At 44.2% G+C, this 21370-nt stretch overlaps 2 protein-coding genes across 11 annotated transcripts in view; one reads left to right on the top strand and one right to left on the bottom strand.

Moving 5' to 3' along the window:
- Positions 1-79: 79 nt before the first annotated feature.
- On the top strand, positions 80-9879 carry DPCD (deleted in primary ciliary dyskinesia homolog (mouse); the record flags this gene model as incomplete). 9 transcript variants are annotated; one of them, XM_083443898.1, is made up of 7 exons in its annotated part: positions 80-222; positions 297-395; positions 1639-1719; positions 3017-3141; positions 4102-4235; positions 8093-8195; positions 8786-9879. In XM_083443898.1, the coding sequence occupies 7 exons, from the start codon at positions 144-146 to the stop codon at positions 8888-8890; spliced, it is 726 nt and encodes a 241-aa protein (XP_083300024.1). In that variant the 3' UTR covers positions 8891-9879. The 9 variants fall into 9 exon arrangements, with proteins under 9 accessions (XP_083300024.1, XP_083300023.1, XP_083300021.1 ...); XM_083443897.1 differs by lacking the exon at positions 80-222 and having other exon boundaries at positions 305-395; XM_083443895.1 differs by lacking the exon at positions 80-222 and having other exon boundaries at positions 305-449.
- A 1033-nt stretch (positions 9880-10912) lies between these two features.
- The window catches only part of FBXW4 (F-box and WD repeat domain containing 4), a 71169-nt gene continuing 60711 nt past the window's right edge, over positions 10913-21370 (bottom strand). For both annotated transcript variants that reach the window (XM_083443869.1, XM_083443870.1), the window contains exons 7-9: positions 12949-13089; positions 12645-12786; positions 10913-11670 (exon numbers count right to left, since the gene is read on the bottom strand). In XM_083443869.1, the coding sequence (XP_083299995.1) occupies positions 11554-11670; positions 12645-12786; positions 12949-13089 (400 nt within the window). In that variant the 3' untranslated portion in view covers positions 10913-11553. The remainder of the gene's footprint in view (positions 11671-12644; positions 12787-12948; positions 13090-21370) is intronic.

The raw sequence follows: 21370 nt of genomic DNA, 5'->3' as shown, positions 1-21370 counted from the left end.
TGTTCGTTATAACAGGGCTACAGAGAGTGGAGGCAAGGGACGTGGAGCTTGTGCAGAATGCAAGAAGAGACAGGAAGCCAGAAGGAGGTGTCTTACTTCCAGAGTGGAGTGCCGGACAGATATGAGGAGACCAAGATGAGACAATGCGAGACCATAAAGGAGAACAGGGGAGAGGTAAAGAGAGCCTGCTGGACTACGAATCCCATCAGCCCGGCCAAGCAGGCCAATATTGCCGTCGCCTCAGAGAGGTAAACAGAACCTGCTGGACTACGAATCCCATCACCCCGGCCAAGCAGGATGGGAGATGGGGCTGATGGGAGATGGAGTCCAACACCGCCACAGGCCCCAGGTCCCTCTCCACGTGGCAGCAAGGCTTCGCGCCGGCAGGCATGCAGGTGCGCCGACTCTTCCTGCACCTGTGCGCTCGCTCTCTTCTGATCTCCCCTCGGGTAGGATGAGGCCCACTAAGGAGGGAGGGAGGCGGGGCTAAGGAGACGCGCGGAGAGGCCTAGAAACGCCCCTCGGGCGGAGGAAGGAGAGAGCGCGCGCGCGGTGGGGGAGGGGAGCTATTTCGCGTTTTATTTCACTTACCCGGGGAGTTGCGGGCGCGAAAGAGGACTGGGGGAGGGCGAGGGGGAGAAGCAGCAAAACTCCCCCCCCGCGCGGCGTTTTCTTCCGTGTCCGGTCAGGAGATGCCGGAAGTGTAGGGCGGTTGCCCTGGCAATGCGTCCGGCGGCATCATGGCCGGGCCGAGTTGGCTGGAGCAGCTGCGCGCGGCGCGGAAGACCGCCCTGATCGGGGACGGTAAATGGGAGCGGGGCGTCCTCGGCAGACCTTCCTCCGGGGAGCTCGGAGGGAGTGGGGAGCGGCGAGGCCCGGATCCTGACGGGCTGCGGACGAGCACCGGCGAGGGACGGGGGTGGACTGGGGCGAGTACGAGGAAGCGGGGAAAGTAGAGCCCCGGGGTCGGTGGGGTGTATGCAATGCAGGGCTTAGGACTGCTGACTGCGGTCCACGAAAGCCTGTGCCACAATAAATTTGGTTACAACACTCTACTGTCCCATGTCTTCTCCGAAATAAGACTCATTGGTTCCAGTGGGACTTGCTTCCAAGGTAAAGGGGTCTAGGAGCGATCCAATGCATATTTACTCAGAAGTGAATCCTACTGTGTTCAGTTTGGGCTTGTTTCCAGGCGAGTGTGAGTTGGGCTGTCACCTTCGCATTAAGGCTGCTTTAGTACGTACAGCCCAAGGGCTCGATTGAGGCGGCAGCCCCTGCTTGTGCTTACCTGGGAAGCAGCCCCAGTGAGGTGCCCTGGGAACTTGTCGAAGGGTGGGGGTATAAATCTCTTAAAATAACAATTAAAACTGAACTTAACTAAGAGTAAATTTGCAAAGGGTTGGGCCTTAGTCATTTACGCTTGGATCAGTCCCATTGAAATCTCTGTCCGCTGTCCCATAAGATCAAGCTGTATGATTTAGGGTGGCAGCCTGTGAATGCCACAGATGCTGTGGTCTAGACTTTTGGCTTCTCCAGCAAAGTCTTGGGGTAGCTGAAAACAGGGTCAGGGAGTGTGTCAGTGGGTGGGACTTTTCTCTACATCATTTCTGTGGATTCACTCACCTCTGCTCTCCTTAGGTATGCGAAAAATCCATTACTTGTTTGACAATGGGAAGGAGATGGCAGAGGAATATGACCTGAAGACAAACCAGCTGCTTTGTAAGCAAGCTTCCTTTCTTTATTAGGAGTTTAAAATTGGTCATAACAGGGGCTTGGCCTATTCATAGTACAGGTTGATGAGAAGTAGGAGCTTGCATCTGACAGTTGCTGCACATAACACAGGTCCGGGTTTCATGTTGATCATAGCAAAGGGAAGTTCCCAGTCAAAAATGCCTTTAGTTATAGTGCAGCTTTGAATTAGGCCACTTGTGACTCATTAATTTCATCCTCCCACTCAATTTGGTAATTATTTCCAACATAGGAGAAGTAGAATAGAATTGTACAGTGGTACCTCGGGTTAAGAACTTAATTCGTTCTGGAGGTCCATTCTTAACCTGAAACTGTTCTTAACCTGAGGTACCACTTTAGCTAATGGGGCCTCCCGCTGCCGCCACACCACCGCAGCGCAATTTCTGTTCTCATCCTGCAGCAAAGTTCTTAACCTGAGGTACTATTTCTGGGTTAGCGGAGTCTGTAACTTGAAGTGTCTGTAACCTGAAGCGTCTGTAACCCAAGGCACCACTGTACTTTGAGTTAGGAAGCAAATTCATACTTGACAGGACCACGGGAAAGAATACTCTTCTAGAATGAGCTTGCATGTTATGGTACATATTAGCAGTGATGCAAGTAGGAAATTTCCCCAATACTACATTTATCCTTGGACATTTGTTTGTTTCTAAACCTGCATTATTCCATAAAATTTCAGCAATAGCATGCATTAAGCATGTATGTCTGAGCCAGAAAAGACTCTGTGAGTATATTTCCATGAAAGCTGAAGGCCTGATTGTTTTGACCTTGCCCCTGAGGCCTCATGATCACACATCTCCCAACATCTGCATATTGAGTGTGAACATCTGAGCTGGGTAAGGCCACTCCTATAGGAGTTGAAACTCTGAGCATGATAGCCCCAGCCTCAAGTTATGTGGTTCCCCATACCCATGTGGATCTCATGGGTGGGGAACTGTGCATGGCTTTGCTGCCCCTTTCAGCATGCGGGGCATAACTGAGGATAAATTAAAACTTAAAGTATAAATAACCCACCATTGTTAAATCAGCTTCAATTGGTTTTCAGCATTGGGAAATTTTCTTATTTCAATTTTTTACAGAAAACCTACACCTTGCCTAGTGCAGTTTCTTGTTAATCATGTCTTACTCCTATATCAAACTTCTTAGTCATGCAACATCTGAAGTTACTCCTTGAAGTGTCAAGAGAATCCCATCCTCAAATGCAAATTTACTGAGGATGTTTCCCTGAAAAAGCAATTGAATGAGGTGCTTCCTTTCTGTTTCTTTGCAGTGAGGAAATGGAGAGAGAAGAATGCTTTGGGTGCTTGTGGCGCTTGGCAGGTTGAGGTAGGAGAGCCAAACTTGCTCGCATCAGGACCTCTGGATCGTGAGCTCATTAAGGAGAGCAGTACTAATGTAAGTAAGGCAAGTTCCTTTCTACATCACAGTCACCTCTGAAATTGCTACGGGTCTCATTTTCTTAGGTCACCTGTTTTGAATTCTGAGACTACAGTTTGGCTTCTTAAGATGAGTAGTAATGCTTCCATTGCAAAGTAACATAATGTAGCCCATCTTAGCTTTGGAACTGAGAAAGAGGTAATGCATGGTTTCTGTTTCCTTGGGGATGTATCCAGGTTGAGAAACCTTACGTAGTACTCTGTTAGGTGACTTTACTTCATGACTCACTGGAGAACATATGCCTATGACATTAGTGCTGGTATAAACTTGTAAAGCTGTCTCACACCAAGTCAGACTATTGGTCCATCAATATTACCTGACTGGCAGCAGCTACTTACTGAATTAGGAATGTTTCCAAGTGCTACTGTTTAAAATAATTTAACCAAAGGTGCCAGATCCTAAAACTTTCTGCATGCAAGGCATGTGCTGTCCCACTATGCTATGGCCCTTCCTTAAGATAAATAGCTCTCTCCATACAATGACCAAGGGAGATTCATGATCTCACCACCAGCATGGGGTAACCAATGTTCCTTGTGGAACAGGCTCATGATACCTCTACCAGAGACCACATTGTTCCTCATCTATGAGACCTTTGTTAGTTAGTTAGTTTCTTTTCCTTCTGGCTTAAATCTAATACAGCTTTCTTCCTCCCCATTCCGTCACATCAGTTTCATTTGTGTATCCTGAAGAAGCCTCTGTCTGCTTGGAAATTATATAAAGGACTTATAGACTTATATAATTCCTGATACATTTGAAGAACTATAAGCAAGGATGGGGGGTGACCTCAAAGAGACTCCATCCTCAGTATGGGTCCACATAACTAGACCAAGCACCTGAATGTGCAAAGCCAAAAACTCCCCACTGCTATCTATTCCATCTGAGTGATGCCAGGATAACTGAAATGTGCCTTTTCTCTAGCCTATCTTTATGCGCAAAGACACCAAGAACAGCTTCCAGTGGCGGATCCGGAACTTGCCCTATCCTAAAGATGTCTATCGTGTTTCAGTGGAGAAGGATGAGCGCTGCTGTGTGGTCCGTACAACAAATAAGAAGTCAGTAAGCACAAGGTTCCCCTGAGGTGGGGTGAAGCTGAGTGGGGGGCTGCAGATTTTGATAAAGCCCAGGATATGGAGGAAACGTATTGCAAAGTTTCATCACTTCTCCTCTTCCTGTCTGACAATAGCATTACAAACAGAAGCAAATGCATTTCTCAATCCCAATTTTTGATGAAGAAGTCGGGGGGAAAACATTGATTTTCCCTTCCGTTCTCTAACCTATTTTTGTGCAATCCCTGAAAATTACCTAGAGGTGGTGCTGTTGGCAAAGAGCTGCTTTGCTGTCTTTGACCAGTTATGTTTTTAAGTTAAAGTTCTTCTGAGGGCAAAGAATACTATTAATCAGTGACAGTAAAGGGCCATGGATATGGTTAAGACTTGTCGAACACTTCACAATGAAGGCCAGGCTACATTGACCCTGTAGGCCTTCCACTTAGCATCTTTGCTATCTGACTGCAATTGGCAGCTGCAAGATCAAGTTCTTGCTGCTCAATGGCCTCCTCTTGATAGGTATGGAGATGCTTAAGTACTTCTTGATTTAAGCAGCCCTTGACTAGCCTCAACTTTCTGCAGAAACGCATGGTGCATCTCATAACACAGGTATTCAGGGTCAACCAATAAAAGAGGGGACTTATTCACACATATAACTCATAAAACAGAATGGGCCGATGGTCACTGGCTTTGATGGCTTTAAAGGAAACATGACAAATTGATAGGGGATTTACCTATCATTGGCTACTAGATATGATAGTTAAATGGTATCTCTATGTCCAAAAGCATAGCATCTCTGATTACCAACAGTAGAGAGCCATTTTATTCATGTTTTGCTTGTGGGCTACTGGTTAGCAGGCCTGTACAGAAGAGGAGAAGAAGGGAGATAATTTTGGTTTTCAGAACTGCGAGAAGGGAAAGATGAGGTACATCTAGGTACATTAGATATACCTGGAGTGAACTGCTCTTAACTGTGTGCAGGATCAAATCCCCAGATCTCCTCTTCAACAAGCAAGACATGTATTGTGAAAGGCAAAAGTGTTGGGTTGGCATCCACATCTTGAACTTAAAAGGTTCAAGAACAAAAAAGAGCAGAGTGTCTCCTGCTCTGTAAGCCTCTCTGTAGTTTAAGATTTACAGGAGAGGGCTTGCTCTCTTTTGTAGCACCTCCCTTATGGAACTCCCTTTCCAGCAAGGCCTGCCCAGCTGCAGTCCCCACCCCTGCTACTCAGAATGCCGGTGAAGTCCTTTTTCAAAAAGCTTCTGGGACTACAGATGGCTGCTAATATGGTGAATAGTGGTGGTGGGGATAAAATAATCTGAATTCAGGTTTCCTGCCGTTATTGCTAGTGGTATATTATTTAGAGAGGAGCAGAGATGCTGTGTGTGTTTGATCTTCTTTACAATTGTTGTACTCTTAGTGCTTTTACAAAAATCAGGCTTTTGTTTAGGCTAGATATAAACTCCTAAAAACCGTGTCAATTCTTGTGGCTGGGTAAACAAGTCCATGCCTGCACTTAGGAGTCCAAAGAGACTACAGTTAGGGATATCTTTATGCCTCCAACAGCTGCATGGCAGGCAGAAGTTAAACAGATGAAATCTCCACGCAGGGAGATGCACTGAGGGAGAAAACTAAACCTATTGAACATTGACTATGCAGCTGTTGACAGCACAGGAGCCCTGCCAGAACACACAGCTGCCCCGAGGGACCTTAAAAAAGAAAATATTGCCATCCGTTCCAACTCATTCATTGTTGGCCCCTCTAGCCACAGCAAAAGGCTGCTCAAGTGGGATTTGCTCTAGCCCTCTTGCTGTAAAACAAATCCATTAAAGCAAACTTTCCAAACAAACAGGCAAAGCCTCTTCAGCCACAGCAGATTCAATTATTGCAGGGCAAGGTAGCAGTTAACATTACACTAGAAGGGGGCAAAGCAGCAGATCTGTCTTCCTTTGATCTCTCACAGATTTTAGTTGGAGACCATACCAGGTATTATTTTTCCCACTACTTCAGTCCTGGGGAAGGCTGGGGGGCAAAGTTGGTGTTCCCAGTGCGGGCTCCTTAGGCTCTTTGAAACACTGGGCTTTTTCTGGGACCTGCTTTTTTATTGTCTCAATCAGTAAGAAGTTAACACTTCCTTAACATGTCTTTGTGTTCAACTAATCTTTGCAGTTTAACCTTTGACACCCCTATTATTATCCATGTCTGCCACCTTTCCCAAATTTACGCAGAAGGCTCCAAGCCCTGCGGTAACATTCCTTGCTAGCAGGCAAAGCATCCAAGGCTGGTTGTCCTTTGTATGCATTTTCGCTAAGGCTTGGAAAATAAAGGGTTCATGTTTTGTGCAGCAGTAGTTCAAGCAGCCGACCTCTAAGCAGAACGGGCTTAATGGAGAAGGATTGCTTATGGGCCTGACACCAGGGAATAAATTCTCCCATTCAGTTTGGGGCACCAGAAACATGTCCATGAGATGGAGGGAATTTCACAAGGGAAGAGTAACAAAGGGGCTAAATGGTAGTAGTGCAGAGGGTGGGGTAGGGGGGAGATAAGAATAATGTTCACTCAGTTTTGTTAAGTCATAGCTGGGTAGAAGACAGACTGTTTAGATCCGCCAGATACTTGGCAGGACAAAGGTGTACGAACCAGTACAGATTCAAGGTAATTGAAAATAAACAGCCCTTCAAACCGTTATGGTTCTCTCCCACTTTACCCAGCACTCTGCAGCCATATTTGGAAAACACAGCTTTCACATGATTAAGAAATCTTAAGTCAGTTGGTGTTACAGTGGTACCTTGGTTTTTGAACGTCTCAGAAGTCGAACGCTTTGGTTTTCGAATGCCGAAAACCCGGAAGTAAATGCTTCCATTTTCGAACGCGTCTTGGAAATCAAAATTCAATTTTCTCTATTGAATTTGCAGACCACCCTTTGCGCCTCGGGTTTTCGAATGTTTCAGAAGTCGAACGGTCTTCCAGAACAAATTATGTTCGAAAACCGAGGTACCACTGTATTCATATTGACTTATTAATAAAAATAAAATTCATTAACAGAGCTAGTCTAACCTTAGCTGGGGTGTGGGATAGAATGGTGTAGCCACCACTGCACCCACTCACGCTGGCAGGAATGGAACGCAGGGCACACAGGCAAACCTATGTGGCAAGCGCTGCACTATGCTGGTCTGGGGTTGGTGTAGCACCTGGACCCATATCTGGACCAGTGCCATCAACTAACAGCAGTGGTCCTGACTCAGCTCCTTCTGCCCCAGAACACTCCATCTGGGGGCTTTCTGTGAGTTAGTGCCAATGGGAATCTTCCAAGCTGTACCCGTTCCTGCTCACACCTTTGGTAGGATGATCTAGAAGCTGCACACTGGAGGAGTGGAACTGCTGGAGCTGTTTGGGACTGGGCAGAGGGAGACCTGCACAGCAAATCAGGGAGATAGTTTGCAGCCTAAATGTGCACATGAGAAAATAAATCTAAGGGGAAAACAAGCACACTTCATTTTTGAATGATGCTGTGTTGTAGTAGATATCGTCTGTGGAATCCCTCCTCTCTCATAGCAGGTGGGATATCTTAAAATGGTGCTTGCAATTTATATGTACTTGCATTAAAAAACACTATAGTCCCAGCAACCAGGGACATCTTCAGAATCAATCAAAATGTGTGCTTTTAAAATTGAGTGATCAATGTTAAATATTGAAACTGTTTCTGGTCAAAATAGAAGTATGAATGCATTTCTGTTTCTCTAACTTGTAGATTAGGTTTTATGTATAGGATTACATCTTATTGAACTAGCATTCCAAAGATGACAAAAGTAACAGCAAAAAATGGTCTTACCCTCACATTCTCTCTCATGCTTATCTTCAGATATTACAAGAAATTCTCTGTTCCTGACATAGACAGATTCCAACTGCCCTTGGATAGTACTGCTCTGAGCTTCACTCATGCCAACAACACATTAATAATCACGGTAGGTACCTATAAGACTAATTTGTCAATGTAACTCAGAACATTTCCTGGCCTTCCTTTTGGCATCACCACCTCTGTGAAAACTGGGGAAACAAACAGAAAAATAGGCCCTTAAGTACAATGGGAAATTACAAAATTAGGAGCTAATAAGTCTCTTGAGGCTTAGTAGGAAAAATCCTAATTACTATTTCTGTTTCTGCTTCAGAGTTTAGAATGCCATAGGATTTACACCTCTCCCATGAGTAACCATCTTTTTCTTATGGCTGTAATGTTTAGTGCAGATATTCAAAACTGCTTGCATATATGAAATAGCCAGCAAAGTTAAGTGCATAGTTTGCCAGGGGAGACTGTACAGTCCAGTAGTCTAACCAGGGTTAAGTTCCAATATGAGATAACATGCATTAAATTAGATGCATTTGAGATACAGTTTTGTGCTGTATTTCCTCTGTAAATTCTTGTGCTCGGTGTTATTGAATTTTGGGGTGACTGCAAAGACTTCACAAGTGTGAGAATTTCCAAGGGCTTGCAAGCTTGACACTGTGTAACAGCTCTGTTTGTGCTAGAGATATATGCGGCTTTTCGTTTTCACAGTACCTGAAGCCAGCAGAGATTCTGGCTGCGGAGGAGGAGCTGCAAAAGGAGCTAAAGAAGATCAAGGCAGCTAATAATGGAGATGGGGAATGCAAGACACAGTAGCCAGCAGTTGCAGAATCTCATCTGTATATATTTTACTACTTTTATTTAATAAATAAAGGAGATGATTGGAGACAAACTTTTTGGGGAAGGACTTAAGTTACCTGAGTTTGTAGATCCTGGAAGAGCTTTCTCGCAAGACTTTTAGAGCTCCCCATCAGCCTGCTGGTGTCCAGCACAGGTGAGAAGCACCAATCTCTTAGGAGTTGACGTCTTTGTATGTGTGCTAATTACAATTCTCAGGGAGCCAAAGCTCCCATATTGGCCCGAATATAAGCCGCACCTTTAAAATTGGAGGGGGGAAAGAAAAAAAGAAAAAATACCCAAATATCAGCTGCTCCATTCCTCACTGCTCCTGGCTGGGGGGGGGGGGGGAGAGCCGTGCTGCGTTGCCGACGGCCTATTCCCTTCCTCTCTCTCTCTCCCGTCCCAGCCTTGGGGGACTATATATGGGGCAGGCACCGCTATGCCGCGCTCCTGGCGCTGTTTGCCTCACGCTCCTGGCTGCATACCTAAGGTCATGGATATAAGCCACGCTTTTACTTTTCACAGTTGGAATTTGGGGGAAAAGTGAGGCTTATATTCAGGCCAATATGGTATATGCATCCTCTATAGCACTATGAATTACTTTAAAGGTTCTAAAAACTTGTGTCTTTGTCTTCAAGAATATGGCAGGAGAGAGGTCCCAGAAAAAAGATGAGTACCATTACTTCTCCTACTGCATGCAATAGCATTTAAAGTTGATATAAAGGGAAGTGCAAGAACCAAGTAAGCATATCTGACAGTGTCAGCTGCCTGCAGTTGCCCCTCAAACTGAACACCCAACCAGTTTCAAACAAAGCATAAAGGATTTTTTCCCACTGCCTTTGCCCTAGAATGTGTATATTCTGAGCTCTCAATACTTTGACCTCTCTCAGTATATCATTTATGCCAGTTTGTACCACTATTGAAGGTATCAATTTCATTTTAATAAAAGCAAATGTTCAAATTTCTATGCTGGTTTCTCAGTCCCGTATGCGTGGAAGAATAACCTGATCTTGTAACCATATCTGTCCATTCTATCATTCTTCTATGAAAACTATACCCCTCCCAGCCTGATCCCAATTTTATATGTGAATAAAGGCTAGAATTTTTTAATTAAACAACAACACACACAAACACACAGGCCAGGCACACAACAGGCAAAAGGTAGATGATTATCTTTAGGCTGCAAGTTCACAAACCTTAAAAGCACAGCATTTCCTAGTTTCCATAGAACTCTGCTATGCTAATGGCAAATAGAACCAACAAGGACTTGCAACAAAATGTTATAGTCTGGAGAGCTGCTGTTCAGCGGTCCAGCCATTTCCTCCTCATTGGACATTCAGCATTCTTTGGCTAGGCATGCTCAGTCCTCAATGAGTTGCTGCTGGGGGCTGCACCATAAATTTTTGTATTCCTGAAGATCTTTTAACCTTTGGGTTCTCTCCTAAGCATGCTGATTTCTCAGTGTCACTCACTGAATTTGTTAGGACTGTATATCTTAATGGAAGGCTGGAGACAGGATGATCAAGGAACATGTCACAAACACAGGTGTTTGTTGGGAGTGGCTGACAGGGGCTAGGGTACTTGGCTACTTTCCCCCTGTTGTGTCCTACTCTTAGAAGTAACCAGGAATGGATGTTGCACAAAGTTCTTGGAGAAAAACATCCTAGTAGATTGTGGTCGATCGCAGGCAAGTACTGTCCCCTTAATGGACTGCAGGCGCTAGGTCCCTTCGTTGGCGCCGCAGCAGCAGTGACTGTTACGGGAAAGCGAAGTTAATATTAGCTGTGTCGCTGTGTGTGATATGCATCTTTTAAATGATTTTATTCCCCTGATTGTCTTTTTTCCTCCCCCCTCAAAAAAAAAACAAAAAAACCTCCCAAAAAAAAGCTCAACAACTCCAATAACAATGGGTAGATCACTGCTAGCTATTTTATACTGGGAGTAGATCGCAGTCTCTTGGGAGTTGGACGTGCCTGATGTAGTTCATTGTTTCAAAAGTTACAGCTGTAGAAATAACTTTATTTTAGGTAAGCAAATCATTGCATTTGATCCTAGGAATCTATTCAAATTATACAGCTATTAGTCAGTCACTGGTTTTGAACTCACATTCTTTCTTCCCATTGTAAAATTTATTTAGCACATTGACCTGACAACACCTTTCTAGTGCAGCACTCCTTGTATGCAGCCAGTTAAAAATTGGTACAATTTGCACAGAGTAATCTAAGGCTTTGGTCTTATAGCCCAGTGTCTATTGATGTGGCAGTGATGAGAGTCAGTGAAGTAAGCAGCTAGTCCCATCCTCCTAAACTAAATCCAAAACATGAAGAAATGGTTGGCTTGCAGCATTCAGAGGCCCAAACAGAATCTATGCTGATAGCAAAAGAGAATGCACAAGTTGCCAAGCTGAATAATGCCTTCAAATAAATTAAAATGCAACACAATACCCCAAAATGTGCAAAATAAAATGAGGCAAGGAGACATTAGCCTTTAATGGAACCAGAAGGCAGGTGAACATTCCTTCCTTGGGTTCCCCCATAGCACTTAGTGTGAGTTTCAGGCTGCTTGTTCTGTCAAGGTAATCATTTCCTTTTTGTGCTCCCTGAGCTGGGTATTAGATCTGCAGTCCAAGCCAATCTCCATCAGGAGGTAGTAAAATCAAGGGCATACAGGGCAGATGCCAGGGTGGCATAGAGATGAGTGGTGCTGAAGCGCAGGCAGTACACAGGACTGCTGGTGGGTGATGACAAGTAGAAGCTCTGTAAAGAAAAAAGAAAAAAGATCCTCCTAGATAGGTGATTTCTGTTATTCAGGAATAAGAGCCAGTGATAAGATGGCAATCATCCAGCACCCACAAAATTCCATTGCACCCTGTAAATCTGCATCTGCATCATAGCAAGAAGATAACAGAACTGAGATGAGGCAACAGTGAGGGCACTGCCAATTGTCTTTCTGAACGAGACCAGCTCAAAGTGGCAGCAACAGCTTGAGAAATCGCCACTACACAGGTATATTCCTACTGACATCTTTGGAGTTCGACTGAACCCAAAGCTGTTGTATCAGATCCCCATAGGCAATTCCTTGCTCTCCCAGTTAATTTGCATTCATTTATTTAGAACACTTCTTGATTGCCCAATCAACAAAGTCCCCTGGGCAGTTCACACAGAGTTCAAACAATGAAAACTTCAAAATTATGAAAACATTAAAAATGAATCAGTTCGGTTTCCTGCCTAAAAACCAGCACAAAACAGCATGTCAGCATTTAAAACCTGTGCCTGGTCTCATGAAGTCATAAACACAATTCCTTGTCCTAGTACCATGACAATATGGAGCAGCAGGCAGGCTTGTTTTGGTCCTGTAAGAACATTTGTATCCCACCCTTCTGGAGCTCAAGGTGACAAACACAATTCCCGTCCCCCAGCCAAAAATTAGTGTGTAGCAGGCTTGTGCCCCAGGGAAGTCACTTTGGTGCTGCTAATACAGTGGTTGGACTTCACTCCTGAAGGCACACTCCACTGTGTTTCAAGACAGATGGATGCCAACTAAGCAGCACTGAACAAGTTACTAGCTTCATGGCTGAGTAGGTATTTGAACTCCCATCTATTACTGTTTACATAAAGCAATCAGGAATGAGCAGAAGTGGCACACATCTCCACACCCTTAGTCCCTGTGTGGGAAACTTGATATAGTTCCCCTTTTATCAACTTTTGGGAACATAATGGTGATTCCTTACCTGTAAGCACCTGGTTTGTCGCTTATCCCAAAGACGGACCACGCCATAATAAGAAGATCCACTTGCAATCATGTGATTCCCATTGCTCCTAATGCAGTACAGGGCACTGTCGTGAGGCTCTTCCCATTGCTTGACACATTCCCTTTTGGGGAGAAAAACGTCACAAAAGACCTTTAGAGCATTCTTTTCCACATACTGGATCACCAGTCTTTATGGATAGCCTGGCATGTCAGAGCAAGACACCCAGGAAATTAGCAACCAGAATATTCCCAACCAGCTTTGATAAATAGGCTACAAGACTGACCTTGTGCTCGTCCGTAAATCCCAGTATCGGATATAGGTATCATACCCACAAGACAGCAAGGTGGAAGGTGTTTCATAGAAAACATCCAGGACTCCAGCTCCTCGATGGAAGTCTGTCCCAAGGCAGGTGACTAGTTGCCCACTGAAAAGAGAACCGATTATGGTACTGAACATCTTTTTATTACATATGTTAGGCTTCTGTTTTGATACAGTTCTTCTGTCAGGAAAGATTAATGAAACCAAAGTGTTGAAAGATCATTCAAGTGCAGGTTAGTTTGTATCCAGTTTTTTAAAAAGAAAAAGAGCACAGGTTGCGTACCAGGACAAATAAATAATAGCCATTTTCCATTTGAAAGTATAAAAGCCGTTACTCAATTCTACCTCTCACACTAAGCAGAACTAACATGTTTTTCTGTAAAGCAAAGAGCACTGATAAGCAGCCCTTATATTAGCAAAGATGCAGATTTATTTAGATAATATACTAGTTGTGGAATCCATAGACACCACATTAGTGGTCATTAGAAGATCTCTGTAAATATGAAGGGGTATATGTACTTGGCTGTAGTATAATTCTCCCTCTGGTGTACTTATATTATTTTCTTAGCACTCTGCTTCTATATCTAGCCATAACAATTTGGGGATTTCTTGGCAAGAGAGGGCAACCACTTTGTGAACAGCAAGACGTACAACTGTGTCAGAAAATAAATCTTTGTTGAGAGCACTACTATCCTTGACAAACAAAGACTCACGCAAAAGACCTCCCTGGTAGACTGAAGGAACACTTACTTGATATAGTGGAAAACAGCATGTGCTGGAAACAATTGTGCTTCTCCAAGGGTTCTATGTATTTTGTCTTTGTGCTAATAGCCCTAAGCAATCCTCTCTTGTCTACAAATACCAGCACAGCAAGGAAGGAGACACTCAATCAGTGCAATCCCACATTATGGCTGGAAGATCACTGATCAATTGTAAACGCAAGAGTTCAGAACGGAAAGCAGGTTTTCATGAAGACTGTGGACCATAGCAGTGAGCTGCATTCTACAGCTCAATTGTTTAGGAAGCTTTTGCCTATTACTCCCCCCCCCCAAGCATTCATGTAAAATGGTTACTTGTATACCTGAGAATGTAAAGCATGAACATGGCAAAAAAAGTCCAGTGTTTGGAGGCATATGTACCCTGAAATTTGCTAGGAAGCCTTGACTCCCTTCGTTGCACATACATGGCAAAAACGATATTCGCTGCCATGTGATGAGTAAAGCTGCCCTTGGTTTCTGATCTGTCCAACTCTGAATGAGTGAAGGATTCTTCTCATGGGAAACATTTTCTGGCTCACTGCATTTTTAGGCAGCATCTCTGCAATACTGAAAAGCAACTCCATTTCTCCAAGACTCATTTCCTTTTTTATTTTGTTCTCACCTAGATGGGTTGTACTGCATCTGTACTCCAGATAGGCTTTTTGTTTTCAGTAAACCCTTTCTTTCAGTTCACCTAGATTGGTTCCCTTCTTCCAGCCAGCCTCTTGCACGTAATGTTAGTGTTAGAGATGACAGCATTCACTGCACTTCCATCATTATCATGAAAGCATTTCAACCTGCTCTGTCGTGAACTCTTAGCATTGCAAGACAACAATGCCCAAGGGAACTATCTAGACTTTTTCTAGTGCTCAAATTACACAGGATACAGCAGTCCCCTATCTTTCATGACAGCTTATCTCTCATGGCAGCCTTCGGGGGGAGGTGGGGAAGCATGATACGGCTAAAATTGGGGAGGACTGGGGATGGACCATATCGTCGTTGTTTTTAAGTGTCCCCACATCACACAACCAACACTGAAAGGCAGGCTGTGTTCATTCCCATCATCTGAATCAGTCTATTGAGCAGGCTCACTTTAGATGAAAAGCCATCTGAGGCTGCTTTCACAGGGACCCAGTCTCACAGACATGGCTCGGGTTGCAGAACTTTCTGCAGCCACTTCCCCATGTCTAAACTGGAAGGAGAGGAGCTGCTTCTGCAATGCCCCACCTTATTCAGGAGGCATTTTCATAAAGGAATGAGAATGCAACTTTATATCAGGAGACAGTTAAGGACCAAATGGGCATGAAAGGCAAAAGGATTGCAAGGAATAAGAGGCTGAATAAGACAGCTAAGTAGTTCCCTTCCTTCATTACAGCTACAAGGTCTGTCTAGCACAGGGCTCTCTGATTAATTAATACATGCTCCTAATCCACCGCCCTTGCAAGAGAAAGCCGGGCTGCCACAGTTCTCACTACCACTCAGACAACAGTGTCCAATGAAGCTCATTCAGCCACTAAAGACCCACATGTTCCCAGCCCTTCTCCTCCTCCCTAACGGTCTAATCAGAACTGGTCACAAAGCACCGAGCGCCTGCTTTTCAGGCTGCCGCACTGGCTCTCGCTCCGTGGGACAATGCAGCCCCACTCCCTGAAGCAACTAGTGCCTCCCCCTCCTCCCAGTTATTTTGTTACTTTCTGCTCCTTGATCCCGTATCAGTCTTTCTGGGGCACCCGAGCCAGAGGCCTTAATTCCATCTGTAATCTGGGCTAAAGCCCCATCGGGGGTGGGGGGGATAAAGACCACACAATAGGCGAAATAGAGTCCCGGGAGATGTTCAAACAAGTAAACACCGTTGTGTCAGAGGAGCAAAATTGCTGAGAAAGCAGATTAGCACCAGCAGCACTGGTGTCCCCCAGATCAGAAGGTGAGCCCTGCCCTGCTCGCCAGAGCCAACACGCTTCCATGATCACAGCACCGGCGGCCTGCTGGGGCCGGCCCATCTCCCCCAGTCACTCTCCAAAAAGCAGATTACGGAGAATAACAATTTCTTTGTGGCTGTGTAATTCCCTCCGTGACCGTGACTGTGGAACACTCCATCGGGCCGTAATGCCAAGGCCTTAGCAACCATTTAACACAACCAGTCGGCCCTAGCGATGCTCCCCCCAAGGCAAACCTCTTGGGCAAGCTTTAACATCAAGTGCAGGAATTAATCCTCATCCCTCCCCCCCCCGACCCACCCACAAAACCTGAATCCAGGGGTGCTGTGTTATTGCACTTTGTGTTTCTCAAGGCAGGGAATTGCTGGACAAGTTCTTAAAACATTAACCCTTGGAGGGAAGGAGTGTAGCCCATCTGCTCTATACAATATGCAGCTAGAGGTAGATGAGGGGAAGACGTTTGCAGGATCAGGGCAGGAGTAAGAGGCAGGGGACCCATCATCTAAAGAAAGAGGAGCTCCTAGACAAAACAAAAACAAAGAAAACTGCCCTGCTTTGCAATTCAGAGGAGGAGCTGGGGAAAATGAGGTTAGTGGGAGCTATACTTAGGCACCCTACTTAGGGATGCTGGCCAGATGTATATGGAAGCATACAGAGGCAACTATATCACCACACACTGGGAGCTCTCCAGAGACCTGGCTTTGCTTCTCTGGCTTTGCCATATTCCTCAGCCCGGCTCTAGAAATGCAGAACCTCAAGATATGAAGAGGATTTCCTGTCTCTCAAAAGGAGGAACACCTGAAAGGATGGTCCTTTAACTCCTGGGCAAGAACATCCTGATAAGTTGAGGGTCATTTTTGTTCTTTGCCTGTCCAAACTGATCCAAAAGTCGTAGAATTCATAGAAGCATGGAATTGGAAGCTACCCTGAGGATCATCCAGTCCAACCCCCCGCAATGCAGGAATATACAGCTGTCCCATATGGGGATCCAACCTGCAAACGTGGTGTTACCAGCACCATGCTGATAACTGAGCTATTTGATCACATATGACTGTGATTATACTGCAGTTGTGTGACTGACAGTTGCCTGAAAAATGCTCCTTAGATGATAGCTGAACTGCCAATAAGCTTTCCTCTCCTATTCTCACATTAGTGAAAAACTTTCCAAGTTGTAAAAAAAGAGGAAAAAAGCCCTTGACAAATGCCAATAAGCAGAACAGCGCTGGAAGTACATCATCTATAGAGGTGCTTCTATGCACATTAGAAAATCTAGAGATTACTTGGGCAGAGAACATTTATCAGGAATTGAGTCCATGACACTTAAGTTATTCATGGTTATAAAGTAAAATAATATTGTGTAACATTAAAATGAAGCCACCCTAATCACCTTACAAAAACATTTTTTTTAAAGCAAACTTCCGGAAATTCTCATGGGATGCTGAAGATTTAACAGAGCTTCTGTCCTTTCTAATGAAAGCACTTGCAGTTTTTCTCCCTTGATACAGCATGAGTAGCACCTCATTTGGATGGAAGAGACGTACAGGCAGTTCCCCTAAAAAGAATCTATAACTTAAAAGAAACCCAATCCTGACTTGTGCAGTGTGTTGGTCATAACACACCCTAAGCCAGTGGTTTTCAACCCTTTTTGTTGAGCAAGCCCTGTAACAAGCTCCCCCTCCTGGAAAGTGAAATAAAAACATTTTTAAACTATTACAAAATTCAAAGGCAAAGGTTTGCAATAACTAATCATTACTTGGAATTATTCAACATCATGGGACAAGAATGTTCACAAACGTATTTTCAAGACTTCATTAAGCTTTCAGGGTCAGAGACTTGAATTTGGTGAATTTTGCAATATACAGTATGTCATGAGACAAACTCAGGCCTTGTGTTATTTGTGGGCAGTTCCCACTATTGAAACGTGGCCAGCATGAGATGGGATTCTGCAAAATGCCTAAGATGGGAGGCTGTAACATTTTGCAGAATCCCATGGGGATGCTTGCTGAACCCAAGGTTTCTATGAAAAGTGCTGCCCCAAGTGGTACTATACAGAGCCTTCCAACAGCTCTTTTTGTCTGAAACTGTAACACTGAGAAGATACCCAGGGAGCTAAGGACATGTTGCAAGGCACTTTTGTGTGGGGTGTGTGGATATGGAGGCATTTCAATCTAAAAGCACTTCTAAAGGTGGTATAAACTACATTCCCATTTGTAAGGAGGATTTGTTAGTGCAAATGAGCTCTCAAGTCTGCAGATGCATCCACAGGAGCTCTCCACCCTTTATCCTGACATGAGATCTGTAGCACTTACAACTGCTACATTTACTTACTCACCCACTCATTCTCTTTTGCGTCTGAGACACGACTTCTCCATCAGCACCTCACCTACCTTCCAGGCTGGGGAAGGATAACATCAAAATGTGCTGGCAGATGGGGACTGTTCAACCTCTTCTGCTTAGACTTGACCCTGAGCCCTCTCATTTATGAACAAAATGATTTCCAAAGGGGTGCCCGTATCACTATGTAGCAACAAACACTAGAGTCTCTCCCCTGTAAGAACTATATTGTGTCGTCACCCTTCATAGACTTCATCAGATGCATGGAGTAGTCTGAAAAGTTTAGTAGGCCTATACACAAACTGATTCAGATCAAAAGCAATCAAAAAACAAACAAACACGCATTAAAATGTAGCCACAAGGAAGAGAAAATGCAAGAGGTGTTCTATCCAGAGTGCAGAGGGAGTTCAGAATTCAGTTTCAGCCAGTGTCATCACAAAATGAAATCTGAATAAAAAGGGGCAATCAACAATTATAAAAGCAGTCAGTGATCAAAATAATTGTTAAATTCTGTTCACTCTTTTTGTATAAGAACTGGCAAGACCTTTCTTGCATCAGAAACTGTGGGGCTGGAAGCATATGAAACAGAGAAGCAGTTTGCCATTTCCTCCAGATAAATTGACGAGACAGCTTTAGAATCTTATTTTTGGAGGCTACCTATGTGTCTTCCATAGTGTCAAGGTATTCTGGGGCAAGCACAAATTCTAACTATATGTTCCACTGTAGCTGGTTTACCCACAGAAATAACTACATGTGTGGGTGGATTACTCATTCCACTACTTGTTCAAGTAGTAGACCATTTGTGTGAGTGGTTATTTCTGCAGTTATGTCTGTCCTGGCTCGAGCAATTCAATCATTCTGCTGCCACCCATTTTCCATAAAGATCACCTTTCAACTCCACACATCGTAGAAAGGTTGAATGGCTAGTTTTAAGGAAGCCAAGACTCTTGACGTTCAACTCACTGTACCCTCATCCTGGAAAAGCTTTTCTGTTTGCAACACTACAAAGAGACATTTTTACTCTAAACAATGCCCCTGGGAAGAGGCTCTTGTATCTCTTGCTACTACCCAAGCCCCTTCCAAGTGGCACAAACATCATCTTACTAGGGTGAAGGCTGCAGTTTGACTGCTGAATACACAAGGTCATCTGGCGGGGGGAATAGAATTTAGTTTGCCAGCAGCTCTCCTGTTTTGTCATAATACCCTTCCTGAAATAGTATTTTAACCACACTGCTAGCACTAGGAAATCAGCAGCACAACCAAGATTAAAAAGGCAGAACAAAATGAGACGACCTGGAAATTCTCCACTGGGTTGCTGTTGTTTTTTACCCAAACCCGGTCTTCCATTATTCAAGTTGGGTTGAGGCCATAAGAAGTACTGTAGCACTTTCAGGTCCAGCAAATTTAGGAATGAATTTTCAGAGGCAAGAACCTATTTCAACAGCGGCAATGCACTAGAATTTACATGAATTTAAATTTACAAATTAGATGTATCAGAAGCTAATTTTGATGCTGATAAGTTAACACATTCATCTCTCTCTTTTCCAGAAGTTTAGACAAAACAGAAGTGGCTAACCTTTTCAGGTCTAACAGCTGCACCACCAAGCAGACCTCTATTTCATTGCACGCACATGTATTAAATAAGGTGGCGAACCTTTTTCAGCCCGAGACCCAGATCCACAGTTGACAAGCTTTCCATGGGTCATTTTGCATTTCTGGCAGGTGGGTGGGGCCACTCACCTGTGATCTCACAGTGCTAAGATCTGAGAAAAGCCTCTGCTGCTGGCTTTTACCATCAAGGAGCAAGCAGCCTTTGAGTATTTAGACAACAAATCTCCACACCTGATGTCATACGACTTCAGGTGACTAACAGATGTGCATGATTTGTCCAAAATGGCCTCACAGGCCAAATTCAGAGGCCTGGCAGGCCTAATAAGGCTTGTAAGCTGGGGTTCCCCACCTACTGATTAAAACAAACTTGTGCATGATCTTAACCCGGTATATCATCCATGCACGATCATCTACACTGGCAGAAAAAAACATGCCCAAGGCAGGCTTAATGATGTTGCCAAAATTTGATGGAAATTTTCATGCAGTTACGTTTGGGCATTGTTCGCAGATGCAAACAGCATGCAAAAAAAAGTCAGAAACTGGAATGTTCCAGAGCCAATATAGAATTGTCGTACCACTAAGAAATGACTTGGTGCTTAATTTTAACCAGAACTGAATTCGCAAAGGTAATTCCAAGATGGTGCTGCCGAAAATTATTAATTAAAACGAAGCTAGGAGTCTCAAAATACTAACAAAAACCTGTGAGTCACAGAAAACTACACAAATGCTTATTCCTGCCACTGCCTGCCCCCCCCAGCCTTACTTCCCCATTTTGATACATTCCAATTTGTTTTTTAAAAGTCACACTGTTGCTTATGCCTATGATTCGCTAATAATATAGGGACGGAAAGCATACATGGTGAGAAGCATAGAAGAATCAGGAGGTGGTCTACTGCTTTTATGAACTCACAGCTAAAAGTTTATTAATAAAGAATCAACAAGTGTTCCTGGACCATTTACAAATGAACCAGAGTGAAAAGAACTTGGAGGTGTAGCCATAACAGGATTCTTGGGACAAGGCTACTTTTTAAAAAGTTAACGCTGGACAGCACATTGCTTATAATGCTCCCTGTGCCAGCTGGAGGCACGCATGCCTTTCGCTACAGAGGGGTGGCAATGATAGCGGTGGTAGCGAGGCTGAAAAAAAAGCTTTGCCTTCTTTTCTTCTGGTGACTCTGAATTAGCCCACACACACTTTAAAGGTTCCAATAAAGAGATACAATTTCTTTACCTTTCCTGGCTCTGAGACCCTGGAAGTTTTTTGTTGTCCGGGTTGTCGTAAGGTTAAGTTCAGAGGATAAACTGACATGCTAGCTATGGGAAAAAGCCAGTTTTCTCAAATAAAGCCACAACGGTGCAAAGGAGACCCCTCTGGGGCTTTTATTTGGGAAAACAAACAGAAATGGCACCAAGCCCTTCTGCTTTACGGGCCAATTTAACTATCAAACCAACTCTCTCCCTCCCAGAGGCAAAGAAGGGAGAGAGACACGGCAATATGACAATGGCAAGAAACATTCAGGGGAGAAAGGACAAAGCAAGCTGTCTGTCTCCTTGTCTTTCTTGTCCAGGGTTCTTTTTCTTAGCACACGTGTGTTCTTGTAAAAACGATTAGATTGCAATTTGTATAACATGGTGACCCCCAAATTCAGACGTTTAACCCCTTTTCTCTGCAAAGAATGTGAAGAATGTCTCAAAGATGGGGGGAATTCGCTCAAATTGGGGGGGCAGTAAGGAAAACCGGCGGGGA

The sequence above is a fragment of the Podarcis tiliguerta genome, assembly GCF_965153285.1.
Source record: "Podarcis tiliguerta genome assembly, chromosome: 5".
NCBI lineage: Eukaryota > Metazoa > Chordata > Lepidosauria > Squamata > Lacertidae > Podarcis > Podarcis tiliguerta.
Note: the sequence above shows the minus strand (reverse complement) of the source record. Positions and strands in the feature narration are given on the sequence as shown.